General features: G+C 36.6%; 2 protein-coding genes across 2 annotated transcripts in view; both read left to right on the top strand.

Annotated features, from left to right (window-relative positions):
* Positions 1-6034, top strand: part of LOC131902119 (vomeronasal type-1 receptor 4-like) — a 30911-nt gene extending 24877 nt beyond the window's left edge. The window contains exons 3-4 of the mRNA XM_059253182.1: positions 5676-5747; positions 5833-6034. Coding sequence (XP_059109165.1) covers positions 5676-5747; positions 5833-6034 — 274 coding nt within the window. The remainder of the gene's footprint in view (positions 1-5675; positions 5748-5832) is intronic.
* A 2788-nt stretch (positions 6035-8822) lies between these two features.
* On the top strand, positions 8823-9869 carry LOC131902026 (vomeronasal type-1 receptor 4-like). Its single transcript, XM_059253102.1, has one exon. The coding sequence runs from the start codon at positions 8832-8834 to the stop codon at positions 9867-9869; it is 1038 nt and encodes a 345-aa protein (XP_059109085.1). The 5' UTR covers positions 8823-8831.
* Positions 9870-14483: the final 4614 nt, after the last annotated feature.

The raw sequence follows: 14483 nt of genomic DNA, 5'->3' as shown, positions 1-14483 counted from the left end.
GTGCTACACATATTGATGTGGAAATATTAAAAAACCCAGGATAGGTAAAAATTGCCTTTGAAATAAAGAAACTCCTGGAGATTTCACCAACCCTGAAATAAAGTTCTACTACATAGCCTATTAATAAAAACTTCATGGTGTTTGCATAAAAACAGAAATATTGATCAGTGGCATTGAATCAAAGACCCAGACATATATCCACACACTAAGGGACCACTGATTTATGATTGAAAAATCCAGAACTATAAAATGGAAAAAGAAAGCATCTTCATCAAATTTTGCTCATCCAGCTGGATGTCTGTTTGTAGCAAAATTTGTATAGGTCCATATCAATCATCTTGCATAAACTTGCTACAGAACACGAGGAATAGCCTTGAACTCTGTGGCACAGGTGTCAACTTCCTAAACAGAACACAAAGCTCATGCACTAGGTTAGACAATTAATAAATTTTCATGAAACTGAGTATTTGTAAGGCAAAGGACACTGTCAATAGGACAAAAAGTCAGCCCACAGAATGGGAAAAGGTTTTCCCCAATTCTCCATCTAACAGATCACTGATACCCAAAATACGTAAAGAAATCAAGAAATTAAACATCAACAAACTAAAAAATTCAATTAAAAATTGGGTAGAGGTCTAAATGGAATTCTCAACAGAAGAATCTGAAATGGTTGAGCAGCACTTAAAGAAATGTTTAACATCCTTTGCAATCAGTAAAATGAAATTCAAAATGACTTATGAACTCTATCTTTCCCATGTCACAATGGTTAAGATCAATAACAGAAGTGACTTTTCATGCTGGTGAGGATGTAGAACAAGGAAGCCCTACTCTACCGCTGGTGGGAGTTCAAACTTGTACAGCCACTATTAAAATAAATATGTTGATTTTGTGGAAAATTTGGAATCTATCTATCTCAAGACCATAACACTCCTGGCCATATACCCAAAGATATCCCATCCTATCACAAGGACACTTGCTCGACTATGTTCCTATCAGATTTGTTCATAATACCCAGAAACTAGAAACAACCCAGATGTCACCCAACTAAAGAATGGATAAAGAAAATGTTGTACATTTACACAATGGAGTATTACTCTGCTGTTAAAAGCAGTGACATCGTAGAATTTGCAGGCAATATGAAAACCTGAACTTGAAAAAAAAAATCATCCTGAGTGAAGTAACCATGACCCAGAAAGAACGCCATGGTATTTACTCACTTATACAAGGGTATTAGTTGTAAAGTAAAAAAAAAAAAATGCTACCGTACACAGACCCAGAGAGGCTAAGTAACACAATGAGATTAATGTGGACACAAGGATCTCCATGGGAAGGGGAAATAGATTAGATTTTGTATGTGGAATGACAGTGGGTGGAGTTGTGAGGAAGGGAGGAAATACTGACAGAAACAACTGGAATTGTCAGCACATTTTGGAGGTGGTAATCTAGTTCCATGAAAACACCATATCTACCACTGTAACATTAACATCAACAAGCCTGGTTCAATACAGTCATGAACATCATGGGAATAACTAATAATTTCATGAAGAACTCAAGGTCCACTCCCCATGACAGAACCTGTGCTTTGGGGTATTATCTAGGACAAGAATATGTGGCTATGGAGTACTTAGACCCAGTGTTAAATCCACTGAATAAATACAAAGACCATCAGTGTAATGATATTAGCCTGAATTTTGTTAATGTTGTTGCTTTTATTGTTTAGGTTTTTCATGACAAGGTTTCTCTCTGTAGCCTTGGCTGTCCTGAGACTCCCTAGGAAGACAAGACTGGCTTCAAACTCAAAGATATCCATCTCACTCTGCCTCCCAATTTCTGGCAAGCACCACCACTGCTCAACCATAATTTTGATCCAGTTAAGCAAGTTTTACTTCTGTGCACAGCAAAGCTGGTCCAGTAGCTGTGTCCCCTAATGTGGGGCTTAGGAGAACAGCCACAATACAAATTTCTAGACTCCTTTTATATATGAAAATCATAATCTTGCGGTTGCCTGAGGAACATGGCAACACAGAAACCTTGAATGCAAAATATATGAGCAGATAACAGTTTAAGATTCACTGGCAGAACATCCTGTGGATTAGGAAAGGATGGAGGTCAAGATAAATTAAGGTATGGAACAAGTCAAATTTCAGAAACCAGAGAGCTGGGTTTTACAGTAAACAGAAATGAATGTATTTTGATGTATTTTGACATTGAAACAAGATGGCCACCAATATTAAGATAGATTCAGACTTGCTCATCATGTGGGAAGAAACTAACACTATTATCTATCTTAAAGGACATAGTAATAAACTTTCCACTAAACTCTTATCATTATGATGATTGATCAGTATATTTCTCAACCCTAATTAGAGAAGCTTCTTTTTACAGTCTATGGGGAATGACACATATTATGCATGGTACTGTGAATAAGGTATGCTGAAGTGTCCAGTTAAAAATAGGACATCTATACAAAACCTCTTCCTCCAAAGAATTAATGATCATCATGAAAGAAGAGGCAGAAAGCAGGTTAAAGCCTTTCTGGTGATAGAAGATTATGAGGAAACTGGTTTTGTCCAGACAGAACAAAGCTCTTCCATATGTTAATTTACTTGTTAGGACCCCATGCACAAAACCTGTACAAATTAATCTATAAAAATCCCAGTAGACTGGAGGTGTTCAGGAAGTCCCATTCTTAACTGAAGAGCTAATGGTCACATATGGTTTCTGAAAGAGGATGTGTCAGATTTCTAATTATTAGGGACTACTCATGATTCCATAGATGCCACTCTACTAGACACATAGTACTGTCACTAAGTAGACTTGGTGATTTTTAATTTTTAAGTCTTTTTTCCCTTGTGTTAAGGAACACATGAAAATTGAAAGGAATTGTGGTGTGTGGATAAAAAAGGAACTGGAAGGAGATAGTCATTTTTAGACTTGAATAAAGATAAATGCATGTATAGAACACTCAAATGTTTTACGTAATACATCATATAAATATTCTAAAAGTTAACTATGTTGGTTTGTGTTGGAAGAAGTCAGTGAAGTGCAGAATCCAAAGAGACACAGAGACTTCTCTAACTTTCTCATAAATCTGAATTCAAAGTTTCTAGCTCCTTCCCCAGGTGCCCTGGTCAGCCTTCAGGGATCATGAAAACTCAGAGCCTCTTCAATACACTTTACCCCTTAGGATAAAATCACTAAGATCTCTAAAGGGTCTTTACTAATTAACAACCAGAACTTTTTTAATAAATAATCTAGTCTCCCAAAGCCAGCTCTGTCATTGTCATTGCCACTGCAGTTGAAATGAAAATTACAGTTCTGGAGGTAGGTGAGGTCACAGAGTCACAGGCCTCTACATCCGCCTTGTTATAACTCTCCCACAGTGATGCTTATTAATGGGACTAGATCTGCCCAATGAATCCACTATCCTACAGAGACAAGAAGCAAGGTGAGTGCCTGGTATTTCAGTCAAAGTGGGAAAGTCAGCAAAGAAGGAAGGCCTGAGTAAGTGTTCCTGTCTGGTAAGAGATTGGGCATAGAAACAGATTCATGGAATAGACAAAGAAGGCATAAGAATAATTGCATATGTAAAAGATGAATTAGAAAGATTGAAGTGTTCCTAATTATGTCTCTATTTTTTTCTTAATGTAATGTAAGTCCCCCACCATGGGTGACTTTGGGTAACACCAGGATAATGCAGCCCATCTGTGAATGTGCTGAAAGGTTATGGTAATAAGACAATGAGCTAATTCACCTCAGTTAACATGATGTGTATACTCTCTTTTCAGTATTATTATTTTAGCTGAATTACCTTGGATTCATGTAAACATTAGAATGGAAATTTCCTAGTAAAGATTAAAATGGAAATATAAGAAGCACACATGCCTGGGAAGTGCAGGATATGACTAGGATTGTGAAGTAAGGAGTTTATATGTGACACTAAATTTATGATCTGGTTTTAGAAGCAATAACTGAATCTGTATTGAATGGCCATTGCTAAAATGACTGAGCTGAAGACTTTACCTCTTATACTTGAAAAAGGAAAATGGAAGAGAAGGTCCATTATGAGTATCAGACAAGGACAGCCAGTCCCAAGTGTATCTTGAGTTATTGACCCTGATTTCATTATATTTTATTTTTAATCACGACCTGATGGCATGTCTTCACTCACTGTTTATCCTTACTGCTAAAGGAAGACAGAGCCTTGTTTTTGATGTTCCAGGGTTCTGTCAACTAAATTGACACTAACATTTAGTATGCTATATCTCACTAGCCAATATTTAAGGTTTCACATTATTCAGATTATACTTTAAAATCTCACATGCTGCTCCTCTCTGAATGCACTATCAATTTTATTGCAATAGATTCATGAATATAAGAATAAGCAAATAAGCCAGACATGTGGTGAAAACCTTTCATCCCAGGGCTTGGGAGGCAGAGGAAGGCATATCTCTGTGAATTTGAGCCCAACGGAATTTACATAGTGAGACTGAGGACAGCCACAGCTACATAGTAATACCCAATCATGAAAAAAATCACAAAAAAAATCAGCAAGTGCATGCTCACATTTAAAAGAAATGTATAGGAACTTACTGTTCTTCTCATGGTATTATCTGTTAATTATATATTAATTCCATGTTAATTAGTGTTTCATGTCATATTTTTTACAGATTAATAGTGATAGTAATTCCTCTGTACTACCTACTAAAGCCTTTACATGTATGAAGACAATAAATCATATATCTTGTGACATCATAAAAAACATGTCTATTTTGTGCTTCTGAAATCAAGATGTACTTAGGACAATTTCCTGGGAGGTCAAACTGTACTGAGAACACTGCACTTTACTCAAAGCTCAGAAGCACTGGAACTTGACATTTCCTGTGACATAAACCTTTATGTGAAAGTGAAAAGTTATTTCTAGAAAGATTTATGTCTATCTTTATTTTGTGTGCGTATGTATTTTTGCCTGCATGTAACTGAGCTCTTTGAGAATGCAGTGCCTGCAGAGGCCACTAGATGATGAGAGAACCCAGTGGAATTGGAGTTACCAGCAGTTGTAAGGCACCATGTGGGTGCAGGGACCCAAACACAGAACCCTTACAGTGACACCACTTTTCCTTACCATTGAGTAACCTTTAGTTCCCTCAAATGAAAACATTTTAAAGCCCAAACATACAACTGAATATCAACATAGTGAACAAAAATCAATCACATGAGGAACGCAAACAGCATAGAATTCTGGAACAGGTTTGAGACCTCCTACATGGCTTTGTTAGCATTGACTGAGAAGACTGTGCTTGTGCCAAACTAGTCATGGTCTAGTCCCAATATTGACTCTAAGCATTTTTTGTCTTTAAAGAGGCACATGCTTTTTGTGATTCTAAGTTCAGTTCCTGACAGTGGAAATAATGTTACTGTGTATATGATACAGTTTTAAACATCAAAGAAAATGTCAAACTTAGAGTATAGCAGTGAATCATAAATTGTCATTGCTGTTTTCCATATATACATAAATTATATTTAACTCACAAAAATTATATTTTCTATTATACACTTATACCTACAAAAATTTTAAAAACAGTATTTTCATGTGAGAATACAGGATATCAATGGATGTGACCATTGTGACCACACTCCACCTTAGATACTTGTACTTTTTTCCATCCTCCCAGATTTGACAATATAGTTGCACTGGCATCAATTACCCTGAAATGTTCCTGGACTCTCAGTAAGCACAATTGCAGGTATGTAGAACTTTAAAAAGCTTCCAGGGATGTTGAGTTTCATTTGTACTATGTTAAATATTGTGTGTCTTAAAATACATCACAGTTGGCCAATGCACTCCAGAGAGAGGTCCTCCACCCCTCATCAGAGGCAAGGAGGAAGTGATGCTGAAGGCATGGGCATAAGGGATTTGACTCTGCCTCACCTGAGGTGGGTGGTCACAGTGTTACAGAATGACCAGTTCAGTTACCAACCAGGCCCAAACCTGGGCAATGGGTTCATGCACCCTAAAATCTACCCCATTTAAGACATGCTGTAGCTTTTGAAAAGACTGGCTATGAAACAACACTCCTAAGATCTCTAAGACTCACGGCAGCAATGCAGTATCCCAGAGGAGTTCCAGTGAGAATCCAGTCATGATTTTGTACAAGAAACCAGAGACCTTGAACAAGACCAGTGACTCATTGCAATGAATATTTGCTAGTAAAGCTGATAGGATTAAAGGATATAATATAAGACACATTGAGGTTCCCAATGCCTCTAGGATGAATGAAGAGGTGTTGGAGAGGTAGTGAAGAAGGATAAGCTACGAGGGGGGTTTGTTTGTTTGTTCTTGTTTTTTTGGCTGCTTGCTTGCTTCCTTCCTTGATGTGTTTTCTTTTGTGGTAGGGCTCTGCAGGTGTGAAGGATGAAAATGGAGGGATGAGGAGGTGAACAGAATTGGGGTGAATGATCTGAAACTCCAAAAGAATTAATGAAGAAGTTAAAAGTTAAAAAAAAATGTCATATTTCCTGTGTGTGTGATCATCATCAGAAGAAGCAAAAACATCAACAAAGAACATATTTGTGATACTGTTCTGGTGATCTTTTCAGTGATGTCATCTCTGAATGAGTGAGCATCAGTGTTGACAGAAATTAGAAAATGTTTGTTGCAATATCAGTCTAAAACTGTGATTCTGTGAGTGTCATGTACAGACACAAGCTGCCATTCCTCCAACAACCTAAACCAAACTCAATTTCTTTTTTCTTTGAGTATTGTACATTTTCAAATAAGGAAAAAAACTCATGTCCATATATTTCACGGGAATGTCACAAGGGAAATATCACAAGGAACCCAACAGATGAAGCACAAAAAAATACTGTAAGATTTCAAGAACCTTCTGGTATGCAGAATTCTTTCCTGTGTCTCTATTGATTTATTGATCAAGAACTGTAAGTGGGTTAATGTGGGTGGTCTGCAGGTTGAAGTATTCAAGACTATTATTGAAATATAACCACCACTTTGCTGATAAAAAGAAATTTATTTATGTAGGTTGTTTTTTGTATTTGTTTCCCATAAGCAGATGTGACCAGTTTTCCTGAGTGTTTGTAGTGACATTCACTGGCATTACCAGTTCTTGAGGTTCTTGGTTTACTCAGAATCATACCCAACTTTTGTGGTGTCAATTATATTTTCCTTTATCATTTGTCATTTTAAGTATCCTTTGTATTTTGGTTACTAATTTTTAATTAGATAAAAGTAGCAGGTTTCTTTTGGGCTTTTTCCTATTTAGTGTTCTGATTGAACCAATCCCACTTTTTTCCCCATCTGTCCACCCATATCCAGCATATGTGGTCCAGACACACTTCTTCTATGCTGTTATTATTGTATTTTCTCATCTTCACTGGCCTCTCAGAGAGGCTATTTTTAATCCTCTTATGGGCATCATACAAGCTTTTGGGGCCTTGACACACAGTCATTACCATATAATCACGTATTTTAAAAACGATAAGCCAAGAAACAACATTGAGACACAATGTACACTACTTATCCTTCTCAGACTGTATTACACCACTTACTAGAATACTTTTAATTTTCTGATACATTCATTTTCTTGGGAGATCCCCTGTCCCAGTGCATTGATAAAGGGAAACTGCTACTATCTGGTCTCAGCTCATCTCTGCTCATCATCTTTTAACTTCTTCAGATTTCAAGATTCACTGGTAATTTTTCCCCAGTTTCTGATTGTCCTGCTGATTGGCTGGCTAACTGTCTTTGCATAGCAAATTAGTAAGTGGAGCAATGTCTCCCTTCCTGAGGCTTCTTGGTTCAGCCTGGTACTGATTCACAGCTGCTTCTACCTTTTTCTTCAAGGGGATCTCACCCTACTAAAGAGGGCTACACACACATTCTCCTGCAGGAAGAGTATTGCATCCTGAGAGTCTCCTCCTACTGCACTTAAGGACTGTTTAACTGACTGTGTTCTTTCCTTCCTTTTCCACTCTAGACTTCTGTCTGGTGCCTGATTTTCCCAGACAGAGTTTCAATAGAGACACTAAACATATCCCCATTAGCTATCATTCTTCAGATAGTGATCATATCCTTGTTAATTCTGCTGACTTATTTTGTCTATTATTGTTCTGTTGAGCATTTTGTGGGATTTCATCCCACTGTATGTCAACAATGCTCTAACAACCATAACCTGAGATTGTATGTGTGTGTGTGACTTTTCATAAGAGCTAGCTCTTAACTTAGTAAGATAAAAGCTTTCACTTGACCCATCATGAGAATACATTTTATGATCTTAACAAATTTTTTTATGTAGAGCTGTAGATATATTCTGAATGGTATTACAAATTTTTCATTAATCAACTTTTAATTTTAGATAAGATATGCTTTAAAAATAGATGATTTTTTGTTTGGTTATGGTTATTAAAATTGTCTTCTTTTGTACCAAGTCTAGAAAATAACAGTATATTTTTATTGTGTTACATTTTGATTGATAGTGTTGACTCTTACTTTTCATTGCTTCTCACAGGTAGGTCAGATATCCTTACTCATAATGCTGCCTATTCTGTCATTATGGAGACACATCCCCTCTACACCTGTGTGTGCTGAGGCCTTTAGACATCTTAGAGTAGTATACATTTTAAGTAAATAATTTTCCTGACATTAACTTTGAAAAATTTTAGTTATGTAGTCTAGACTGAGATGTTACTCCTGAGTTCTAATGAGCATTCTGATTTTGTCCCTCTGTTTCTCTTTGGAGTACTAATATTTTCATTAATTTTGACCAGCAAAATGGCTGTGGCCATATCTAGACAAAATCATATGCAATCACAGAATGGACTTCTGGAATATGACCATCAAAATCATTTTCTTATCACAAACTACAGCTGGAATTATGGGAAATTTCTCTCTTCTATACTACTTTCGAGTTCACTACAGAGAAAGCAAATTAAAGCCCACAGATTTGATTCACATGCACTTAATGACAGCCAACACTTGGATCATTCTCTCTACAGGAGTGCCGAACACAATGGCAGCTTTTGGGTTAAAGCACTTTTTAAATCATTCTGCATGTAGATTAATTTTGTACATTCAAAGAGTTGGCAGGAGTGTGTCCATTGCCACCACCTGCCTCTTGAGTGTCTTCCAAGTCATCACAATCAGTCACAAGGAGTGCTGCTGTAAGGATCTAAAGGTCAAAGCTTCAAAGTACATTGGGTGCTCCATTGCCCTCCTCTGGGTTTTGTACCTGTCGATAAATGTCATTTTCTTTGTGTACCCACTTACTGAAAAGAATAGTGAAAATCTGACAAGAAAACGAGATTTTGGATACTGTTCCACTGCAGGGAGGGATGAAATTAATGACTCACTCTATTCAGCACTGGTGGTGTGCCCTGAAATCTTCTTTTCTTTGCTCATGGCCTGGTCCAGTGGCTCCATGGTTATCATTCTGTACAGACACAAACAGAGAATTCAACACATCCGTAGCACTCGTGGTTCCAGTAGAATCTGCTTTGAGTCCAAAGCCACCCAGAGCATCCTGGCCCTGGTGTCTATCTTCCTGTCTTTTTGTACTCTCTCCTCCATCTTACAAGGCTGTGTTGCTCTTTTGTATAATCACAGTTGGTGGCTGGTGAACATTAACTGCCTCACTTCTCTGGGTTTTCCCTGTTTTGCACCTTTTGTTCTTATAAATCGTTACTCTGTGGTTCCTAGACTCAATTTGGTCTGGATAAAGAATAAAATCTCTAATTCTTACTTTAAGTATGTAAATGATATTTTTTTCGTGGTATCCAGGTGTTTACTCTACCATCTCCCTCAGAATGTCAGTACAGAAAGTGAAGGAGTTGGTGTCTTGTCTTTTAACAATTGACCAAATTGATAAATTGGGAGCTTTTTCAACTGGTTTCATTTGCAGCCTACATGAGTTTATCCCATTGTAAGAGGACTATCTCACTTTACAACTTACCCTTGCTAGGCATCCCTTTGTCCTGCTGATGTACAAAGGAGCTAGCAAAATGCTGTCAATAAAGGTGGCTTTCTTCCCACTCTCATTTTCTAAGGCACCCTGAGTGCTTAGAGTTTTCACAAACAGCTTATGGGTCCTACAGTCTAATGGCAAAGAAAAATGAAACCATGGCTGGTCCATTCACAACAGCCCTAGCCTGCACCAGTCCCAGAAAAGTTCTTCAACCATAACTTCCCAAATATCCTGCTTTTAGCTGCACTAGAGACAATCAGGTTTGTTTGCAAAGCTTGTGGTAATAGTCCTCAACAAGGTCTCAGAAAGGGCATCTTACCTTAGCACTTAGTGAAAAATATAATCAATGGAAATGAATGTTTTTAATGTTATCTTGAATTTTATATGTCAACATGTTTTAGAATTTTTTTCATCTATGTTCATCAGGGAGATTAGTCTGTAAATTTCCTTTATTAACATCTAGTTTGGAATCACTGCAGTGCTGGATTAATCAATAGTTTGGAAGCCAATTCATAGTACAATGATGGAAATCAGTTTGGAGGCTCCCAAGAAAACTAAAAAAGAAGTGTTATTCCTCTCTTGGGCCTATACCCAGAAAACCCCATATACTTTCACAGAGATATATCCAAATCCACTTTTATTGTTGCTCTATTTATTATAACAAGGAAATGAAGACCAGCTATATATCCATAAACAAATAAATCCTTATCAGATTTGTTTTAATACATAAAATGGACTATTATTCAACTCCAGTGATAGAAGAAATCACAAACAGTGTAGGAATGTGGATGGTCTTGTAATGAATTACACTAAAACAGGGTACACCAACTCAGAAAAACATTCAAATCCTCCCGTTTTATGCATATCTGATCTTATAAGGTTCAAATGTTTATATGTAAGTAGGTACATTTATCTTTATTATGACACTTAGAAAGGAGACCCCAAATGTAATGTCAGGCAAAGTGGCAGTAAGGTAGTTATGTGAGAGTATATCAAGTTAGTTATTTTTCTGTCTTCAACTCTGCCAATTTCTTATTCTGCAGTCAATAAGGGCATAAAAATATACTTGTTAGTGACAGTGTAATACCCTAAGCAAAGATCAATTGCTACGGCATAGTTCTTTTAACTGTACAGAACTAAATTAAAATATAAAGAAATTGTGTCTGGGTAAGTTTTCATTTGCGTGGCTATTTTGTTGGAGGGCTTTAATGCTTTTATTCATGAGTTCATTACAATACAGTGATTTTAGTTTAAAATAAAATGGTATCACAACTTATCCAAAGATATAAGGATGGCTTAGTTATAGTCATCAGTAAACACAGTGCACCACACAGATGGACTAAAAGACATAAATCACACGAATGTCTTATTTGATGCCACAAATTACCCTTTTTTTAATGAAAATAGTTTCCTTTCTTATACAATATAACGTGATTACAACTTCTCCTCCCTCTGCCTCTCCTAGTTCCTTCCACCTCCTCTCCTAATCAGATCCACTTCCTTTCTGTCATTAGAAAGACAGGCTTCTGATATATATCATGAACATGACACATAAAATATAATGAAATAAAATAAATCTGATCAAAATTGGATAAAACATACCTGTTCATTCATATACTCAGGGGGCCCACAAAAATACTAAATGGAAAACTGTAGTGTATGTGCAGAGGGCTAGATGAAGATGTGTGCAGTCCCTGTTCTTGTGACTTCAGTCTCCATGATTCCATGGGATCTTTCCTCAGTTGATTTAGAAGGCTCTGTTGTCCTTGTGTCCTCCATTCTCTCTGGCTCTTGCGCTCTTTCTACCTCCTCTCCCATGGTGTTGTCTGTTCTCTGAAGGGATGGATTTGATGGAAACATCCACTTTGCCAGCACTGATGTCAGAAATACTTTTAATAAACTCCAGCATTTTCCCCATAAATGCCATAGAGTGTCAAGAGATACAGGGATAATACCTAAACATAATAAAGGTTGCATACTATAAACCTACTGTCAATGGTTAGGAACCAAGAATATTATACACAGGAGTTATATGCTTACTAACCACCTCGAGTTATGTTTAACTTGCAAAAAGTTCCACAATTTTTTTAAATAGTGCCATAGTTGGGGTACATTCCATAAAACCCAAGTCTTCGGAAAGCATTTTTTTTTCTTTTCCTTTCTTTGGTTTTTCAAGGCAGGGTTCCTCTGTGTAGTTTTGGTTCCTGCCCTGGACCTCACTCTGTAGACCAGAATGACCTAAACTCACAGATCTCTGCCTGGCTCTGCCTCCTGAGTACTGGGATTAAAGGCGTGTGCTGTCACCACCCTTCTGGGAAGCATTTTATATTTGAGCCATATCAATAAAAGGAATAAATTGGGTGAACGATACAGATATGATGAAGGAAGGTAAATGAGCCCCCCCCCCCACAAAATAAACTGAAGGGAACTAGGGATTATGGGACAATTGTTTGTCTGAATTGTATAAAAGTGCTCCAAAAATGACAAAGACTCTAGGTGTCAACAGTATTTATTAGTGTCATAGAGGATTTGAAAATGCCTAAAACACAAGGCACAAAGCATTTGGAGTAGTGTCTACTGTAAGATATTGTGATTGAGAGGAGTCTTACAACATGAGGATGGAGTCAAAGATAATTGACAATGGACTGGCTAGGAAGGTCACTGCTAAGGAGTTTAAACTAATGCAGACACAGAGTCACTCAATGAGTTTGCAGGGTGGAAATGGGATGCAATAAACACTAGAGGAGTATGATGAGGTGTAGTGGATTTGTGAAAATCACAGTGGTAGGAAGATGTTGGATATAGACAATGCTTTATCAATGACCCTCTACAGCCTCTGAACCCTTTTTAATCCTAGATATTGGCCTATAGTATAAAGCATTCACTATGCATCAGAAAGCCCATGATGCTAATAACTTTTAAAGTGAATCCAGGTTACATCCATGCCCAGTTTTAGACACAATAACCAATGTCAACAACCTAGGAGTTTTCCAGACCCAGAATTTAGAACTTTGTGTTGTAATGTCTGAGTCTGTCCTTGGAAGTGATCACACATAAAGATATTCATTACTTTGTATAATTAATATGATATAATAAAGAAGATATATCATTAGAAGGGTGCCAGCTGTCTTTTAAATTCATACTTTCTTTTACTTTTCATATATATAAAATTAGGCATATATATAATGATATATCTTGAATCATATAAAATGTAAATATATGTTAAAATGCATTGAATATATTTATTTTTACAATTAATATTATATGCATATTTATAAACTTCTAAATTCATGTAGTATTGATCAAATGTATATAATTTTAGGGCTGACCACATAGCATTGGATAACCAATCCCTAGGGAAGACAAATTCTCCCTTTACGTGCACTCATTAATTACTTGTAGGTTTCCATCCAGAGGTAGAGAATTATCAAAATCCCCATCCAGTGGTGCTGCCACTGTTCAAGCCTTGTTTACAAAATCATATTCTAGAAATTTCATAAATAAACTGAGGGCTTGCTCAAGAGGAGAGAATTCATGTCTGGTACTGTTAACTTAGCTCAATAGCTTCATGGCTGAGGAGGCCATAAACCTATAAGAGAACTTACTATTTCCACCTTCCTACAACAATATAATTTAAAATTGTATTCTATGTACTTACTCTGATACTCAGAAGTAAGAGTAGGTCTCACCCCTCATCAGCAAAGAAACTTCCATTGATAGTAAATAGAGATCATTACAGAAGTCCACAACTTGTCAAAATGCAGTGAACAACTGACTATAAAGTGCTGAGCCACAATTTGATGCATCTCAACACATGCACTACAACTAAATCTCCAAGAACAACTTTCAAGGAGTAGAAATGTAAAGTTCACGGGCCAGTACATATATTGAGAGATTATATCCTTTCTGTATAACAAGGAAGCAGAACATATAGGCCTTTTCTAACTACCTTCACATTTCCTTTATTTACTCCACATTTAAATCCATATATAACAATTATAGGCCAGCATGTTCATGAGAGTAAACATATGCTATTTTTCTAAGCTAAATCCAATTTGCTTCAAATTTGTTCTTTTATTTTTTTTCCATATATCAATATAATTCACACACACACACACACACAAAAATGTATCATTGATTATGATACATATTCCTAATGCTCTTAATTGCTATGATACTTACATTTCTCTATTGATTATGATCTCATTGAAAGAAATGTTAATTGTTTTAACATTTACATCCATCTTTAGATATTGGCCTGAGTAGAGACGAAATTTCAGTAAGTGTTTGGTTATAGGAAAGATAAAATGTTCCAACAAAAGAATAGAAAGAGGGCAGGCAATGTAAATGTTGCAACACTCTGAATTGTAATCTGTTGTTTGATATTAGCAAGTACAGAAGAGCATGGAAACTGAGGTGTAGTGCCTGATGAGCAGAAAGTGGTCAAATTATAGAAATTATGGAGCTGTTTCTGCAATGGAAATGACCCGCAACCTAGTGATTCCA

The sequence above is a fragment of the Peromyscus eremicus genome, chromosome 1 (genome assembly GCF_949786415.1).
Source record: "Peromyscus eremicus chromosome 1, PerEre_H2_v1, whole genome shotgun sequence".
Lineage (NCBI taxonomy): Eukaryota > Metazoa > Chordata > Mammalia > Rodentia > Cricetidae > Peromyscus > Peromyscus eremicus.
This window is presented reverse-complemented; position numbering and strand designations above follow the sequence as displayed.

Excerpts from the sequence above, each read along its gene's own strand:
- LOC131902026 (XM_059253102.1), top strand. The coding sequence starts at position 8,832 with ATGGACTTCTGGAATATGACCATCAAAATCATTTTCTTATCACAAACT.